This window comes from Bactrocera latifrons, unplaced genomic scaffold (genome assembly GCF_001853355.1).
Source record: "Bactrocera latifrons isolate USDA-ARS-PBARC rearing strain unplaced genomic scaffold, ASM185335v1 scaffold_153, whole genome shotgun sequence".
Classification (NCBI taxonomy): Eukaryota; Metazoa; Arthropoda; class Insecta; order Diptera; family Tephritidae; genus Bactrocera; species Bactrocera latifrons.
In genome coordinates, this window is record NW_017534997.1 from 71,593 (window position 1) to 78,443 (window position 6,851).

General features: G+C 35.9%; 1 protein-coding gene across 1 annotated transcript in view; it reads left to right on the forward strand.

Annotated features, from left to right (window-relative positions):
* Window positions 1-5,931: 5,931 nt before the first annotated feature.
* The window catches only part of LOC108966003, a gene marked incomplete in the record, with an annotated part of 1,989 nt that continues 1,069 nt past the window's right edge, over window positions 5,932-6,851 (forward strand). The window contains 4 exon segments of the mRNA XM_018928702.1: window positions 5,932-6,052; window positions 6,117-6,394; window positions 6,519-6,684; window positions 6,784-6,851. Of these exon segments, the coding sequence (XP_018784247.1) occupies window positions 5,939-6,052; window positions 6,117-6,394; window positions 6,519-6,684; window positions 6,784-6,851 (626 nt within the window).

The window sequence follows — 6,851 nt, forward strand, 5'->3', positions numbered from 1 at the left end:
TAAAATATTGACTTAAATTTTCTAGTTGATCCGAGTAATAGTTTCGCAGATACAGTCTTGAGTACTTGAGCGCTCGAGGCTAACTATGCTAAGTACAGGTACGCCGTCTGTGAACGCGTTTTTTCCAAACTGTGTTTTTGATGTCGATTGGCTAGATTACTAGAGAACTGCTCAACCGATCCTCATGAAATTTTACACAGGTCTTTGTGATACAATTCCTAAAGACTTACAAGCAGCGTTTCAAAGTAAACAGGACTTAAAAAAAAAAGAAAAACAGAACAAATGGTTTGAAAACGGATTTTGATTGGCCCACATGTTGATCGTCATTTACTTGTTTCATCAATTGAAACGTTTCGGTAAAAGTTTTACCAATTTTAAAACAAAATTGAATGTTGGCTCTTTGTTCCAAGCTCATTTTCGCAACGATAATAAATTTTAACACGAGCTGCTTAAGTATATTTCTTAGTGATTAATAGAAGACATTTGCTCATCGATAAATAATTAAAAAAAAAATTTTGACCGAAATTTTGGTCAAAAATCGATTTTTCTTTTTAGAAACCGCCATTTTGTTAGAAAAGTTTATTGCTCTTTTTTTTTTTTTCTTTTATTTTTTTTTTTTTTTTTATTTGATTTTTTTTTTGTTTTTTAATTTGTGACGATCCAGTTTAGGGATATGACGGTCACCGCAAAACACATTTTTAAGACGAGCTCTCGGAGATCAGCTGTGTTCCCTTTCCAAATAAATATTTTTACTAATGCTAAGTCTTAAAATTCAATTTAAAAATACCATATTATATATTCGTAAAATTTGGATGAATAATTAAAAAAAAAAACGCCATTTTTCGGCCTTCGATTAGCAATTAAAAAATCAAGCCTTACACTACGCTTCCTCTACACGACCCGCGCTGCTTTAATTTTGGCTACATACATACGCCTCTAATGAGTTTCAACCTACTTTGAAATGCTTTCACGTTTTACAATTCTTCTCTAATAATAATATTTCCACGAAAGTAAAACACTAAAATCACAATTACTGTCAACCAAACTAAAATAACCTTAAGCGCTGTGCGGTTCGATCAAAGCTAACACATGGTGACTTGAAGACAAGACAGCAGCTGTCTGTCTCAATTTTCTAATTAAATATATTCCTGACGGCAGTGGTCGACCCCATAGAAGCTGTACTGGTTGTAAGTTGCGATAGGGCAGATTCAAATAATTAGAATTAGACGGAAGGAACTCAGGTGAAAGTGGCAAGGTGAAAAGTGTATCTCAAATTGAATGCCAAATCAAAGTTTAATTTTAATTGCCAATATAAAAGGGTATTGAAAGTAATGAAATTGCAATTTCTGCTGAACCGTGATTGCTGCTAAGACCCAGCGTGAGTAAGCATAATACCTCGATCTTATAGATTAAAACATTTAATATTTACGGAAATGTTTTCGTTTAATTAAAAGTAAATATATTATTACAAAATGAGCGTGTAAAAATTTCATGTTGTCAATTTTTTTTTGAAGAAACGTTATTTTGAGCAAAAAAATTTGTATTTTTTGAGAATGGTGGAACACGGCCGCTTGCGCAGTGAATATGCAAGCCGAACGCTATAAAATCAGAGTGTGGGTGCGGAAATTGCAATTGCATCGAACACATGCAATGTAAATACACTAAAAAATATTGTAGAATAATAAAAAATAGTTAAAAGAATTTACGGTGTAAAACTTTACCCAACAACACACCCACACACACATAATTGTCCCCATACTACGTGTCCATATACACTGTAAGTCCTTATTTTGATTTTGCTTTTGATTGGGTCCATGTACAAATTTGCATTTCACTTTATTTTCATTGTTGTCTGTCCATACCTATGCATGTACAGTTACCGTTACATATGTACAGTAGCGTGTCTGTGCGCATTTAGCTTTTATTCAATCTGTTCGTTGTTAGGTTTTAGGCACGACTACACACTCATTCAGTTCCTTTTATTACCTATGTATATTTGCTGCATTTTTTACAAATATTTTTTATTTTTGTTATTTTCATTTTCTTTCAACCGTTCAATACCGGCAATTCAACTTGTTTAAAATACAATCGAACGGAACACGGATGCGGATGCTGATTGCCATATAAGTAAACCCAACATATTAGTGTTGTTGCTGTGCGTGGCGGGTGGCCATTTAATTGCTTCCCCAGGAAGAGCGAACTAACAGCGTTGTTTTAGCATTTTAGTCGGAATTTTTGCTTTTCAATAACGTTTTTTATTATTCATATGTATGTATATGTGTGTACATACATACATATGTATATGTTGCCTGGTATGCATGTGTTTGTGTGTTTTTATAGCATACAGTTTTATTTAAAATACCGTTATTTTCCAAGTGCAGGTAACACGAAAGTTGTTACCGTTCGAACCGCGAAGAGTGTAGGGCATGTGGAGATAGCGGCATTGCTAAATCGTTATAACCGACGTGGAAAAAGCATATTTTTATTGCCGCGCATTGAAGTGGAAATGTAAAGCGTGGGAATGCAAACTTGGTAATTGTTGAAAAATAAAGTAAACAAGAAACAAGTAAGGAAGTGCAAAGTTCAGGTGTAACCGAACAATATATTTATGTATTTTTTCATGCAACTGGTTTTTAAATAAGAGCGCTAGAAAAGTTATAAAATAAAACAAAACGGTTTGGAAAGTTTATCAATTGTCGCTGGCTGTGTTGGCATAGGATATAGATTTGACGTAGCTCTACAGGAAATGGTTTGGAATGGTCTGGAACGAGGCAGCCGGCAGCCAATTGACTACGCCATTTCGCGAGATAACACGTGCAACAAACTTGGTTTTCAATAAATTCTGGCGGTCCAGCAACTTCAGTTCTTGCGCCAATTTGATCTTGTAAGGCTGTAGGTCAAGATCGTTTCGCAAAATTCACCACAACGCCGTCATAGAGATGCCCAACGCTTGAGAACAACGTGTGGGAGACAGATTGTGGTCTTTCTCAATTACGGTCAATTCTTTGTCTCACTGTGGATTCAAATTTTTCCACTAGACGCTAAATTTCTGATCTGACAGTACGATTTTAACGACCATAAATTTCGACTCGTTGTTAGATCGTTTATGTTTCCATAATGAAATGGCGAACCTTACTGAAGAGAAATGTCAAAAGAGCGGGAAAAATATGACGTCGCTTTCTGTCCCGATTCGTCTACTTTAAGAGCGTGCCTATTGACAAGAAAAAAAAAAAAAAAAAAAAAACCGTTGGTATTCTTTGCTAACAGTTTGGACGGTCGAAAGAATTCGGAGTGCCTAACACTCCGATAATCTAAGAAAACTATCAACATAACATTGATTTTTGAAATGCTAAGTTTTTCTACTTTGCCGCAGCTGTGCCGCGATATTCGGCCGATTCATCGTTTGTTTTCGGGTAGTCTTCTTACTACTCTAAGACTCGTTGTCAGTAGTAATACATTTCATGATAGTCGGAAAGCATTCTTTTACAGCCGTTTAGGCGTCGCTAGTTTTCGAAAAAATTGAGTGATTTCGGAACCAATCGTGCTGTTACTTTTCTTAGACCCAAAAATTCGTTCAAAACGGTTCCTTTCGATATTCCATTCCTTCCGATATTCCAACGGTTCTGGTAAGATTTCCGACTGTTAATCATCGGTTTTCAAGCACCAATTCCTTTATTTTATTAACGAGTTCTCGACCCTCTTTGAATAGTTTGCACCAATTAAAGTCCCTATAATCGACAGTCATCTTGTGACATCGCCTAGAAGATAGGAGTTAGTCATCAAACCATTTTAAACCATCAGCGGAAGGCTGGATACACAAAAAAGCTTTGATGATTTGATCTTTTGGACCGAATCAACGCTTGTTATATGCTGCTGAAACAGAACGAACTCGACCCATTTTTGAAGCGCATGGTGACTGGCGATGATAAAAGGATCACATATAACAATATCAAGCGAAAACGGTCGTGGTCGGAGGCCGGTGAATCGTTCCATACAGTGGCCAAGCCGGGATTGACAGCCAGGAAGGTTTTGCTGTGTGTTTGGTGGGATTGGAAGGGAATCATGCACTATGTGCTGCCCCCATATGGTCAGAGGCTTAATTCTACCATCTACTGCGAACAACTGGAGCACTTGAAACAGGCGATCGACCAGAAGCGTCTCGAATTGGCCAACAGGAAGGGTTCCAACAGGATAATATCAGACCACACACTTCGCTGATGACTCGTCAGAAGTTACGGGAGCTCTGATGATAGATTTTATCGCATCCACCATATAGCCTGGATATAGCGCCAAATGATGACCTCCTGCACCGGTCCATGGCGAATGTTGTTGGTGTAAAGTTGAACTCAAAAGAGGCTTGTGAAAAGTGGCTGTCCCAGTTCCCTAGATGGAAACAGATTAACGAACGAAATGGCGCATATTTGAACTAAATCCGATCACTGTAACACTTTTTATAAAGCATTGAATAAGGAGCAAAAAGGCGGAAGGGAGATATTTGACATCCTAATACATAAATAGATTGAATTTGTGTTATATAAAAATTAAGCGGGGTTGTGGTTCTATTCCTATAATTTTTCATAATCCCCTGAAATTTGTCAAGCAAGTGCTGAGATATGGCTTTTCACCTGAAGATGATGTGACACACATTGCCTATTTTTTATACAGACTTCTAAAAATCGCCTTTTTGTTATCCCGAATACGGAGTTTAAAGTGTTTGACGAATTTATTTATTAAGCTATCGCACATTCGGTAGTCTCCAAAGTAACCTCTATATGGGGAGTGCATAGAGTTGGTTTTACACCCAACTTCACAGTAAACGGAGGAAGGGCGCTGTTCAATACAAAAAAAAAAAAAAAAAATTGTCTTGAGAAATGTTGAATCATTTAACTAAAGGGGTTTGCCAGATATGTACCTTAAATTTATTAGGGACCCTTTTTATGAATTGTAAATTTTTCCAGATAGCTTAAAACAGATCTTAGTGTTAACAAAATTATATTATGGAAGAGCAGAGTCTATCATTTCAGCCAGAGGAATTATGTTCGAAGTTAATGAAAAATATGGTGCGGATATGTCCATTCATCCGTGCCACTATGATGTGTTGCAGTTGCCAAGTCGGACATTGATATTTTCGTCTATTTTTTATTGGTCATATAATATTTATTGTTTTTGCGTTTTAGTAATATGCCAATATGTAAATTTTGAAATAAAATCCGATGTCTCTGAAGACCAAGTTTGCTACTTATGTGTTCATGGCTGTATAAATAGAAGTACGAAGTCATTTAATGAAACAACTAAACTGTATGACATAATTAATTGGAGTACATATTAACAATATTTGCATATTTCTTGATGTACATGTGTATGGATTCCCCTTTGTATAAATAAGATAAATATATGTATATATTAAAAATTAATTTCTTTATTGCGAAGCAAATAAAATAAAATATCGCGTGATTGTATTTCGCATAAACTTGCCATATAACCCTGCAAAAATTGTGTGAATTCTGTTTAAAGAGAATACTCTCGGACTACTCTCAATGGAATACAATTAGATATTAACTAGCTACAAACGAATAACTTCAGAGTATAATAGGAAAAAAGATCGATCTTTGTTTGCATTTCTCTTCAAATGTATGTAATAGTCTCTTTATAAAGATTTTCGTGCACTGAAGGGAACAATTAGTCTCCGCATAATCTCTACACTTTGCTCATAGAGAGGAGAGCAATTCGTTTCATATAAAAACGATCAAAAATTAAATTTGTCGCGTGTTACTTTGCGACTAATCGCAAACCCAATCTGAACTTGTCGCACTTTTTGCAGGGTTGGTAAAATGTACACATACACAAACATCTTAACGGATTTTAAAAGGTGTGGCTTGGTGAGTATAAAAGCGTTGCAATCAGACTATGTGGAGTATTCCAATGTTTCAGAGTAATCATGGTTAATGCGGGTAGTGAGTATCGTATCGAAGATGCCTTAAATGCTCCGGGGTGGATCAATGAAGAATTCTTTAAGCGCATTCTTGATAAAGACGAAAGTGAAAGTGTAAAGGTGATATAATAAATCGAAACGAGACCAAGCAATTAAAACAAACAAATAAAAAAAATTATTATAGATAAATAAATTGCTGCTCTCATCCGGCAGCTCCAAAATTGATAACTACGCGAGTGTACTGTATCGTGCTAAGATAAAGTATGCTTTGTGTTCCCAGCCTAATCAAGAGAAAATTCGTTCGTTTGTAATGAAAACCGAGCACTTCGAAGAAGGACTGCAGAAGGATAAATTGGGTGAAATGGCGATTTTTGAAAYCGAAGTGCGAATGTATACCATTGTGTTGCCGATGATTAAAGCGAAGCTGCGAGAGTTTGGCGATCAGACGGTACTGGCACCGAAGTGAGTTGCATAAACCATAATGTGTGATTTATCATATAATCCAAACAAATATTTCTCATTGGAAGTATGAAAATAGTAAAAAACATAATTTATAAACTGAATATCTATTATTTAATGTTTTTAGGATATTCCACAGCAGCTTGGAGATGCCGCGTAACATAGTGTTCGAAGATCTTGTGGCTGAAGGCTATTCTATCATTAGTGAGCGTCCCGGTAGTTTGGAGGAAATCAAGTTAGCTCTAAAGAAATTAGCTAAAATACATGCAATCAGCTATCAAATGGCACAGATGGTAGGTATTCACATATTAKAGGGGAGTGAAGTTCAAACAATRGAGCAAATCGTAAGATTGTTGTTGATAAGTAATCTTTAATTACACGTTTGCTTACAGGGAAACAAAGATGTAACTACATTCAAAAAGAACTACGTTAACACGTTGAATTTAGATGACTTTGTTGT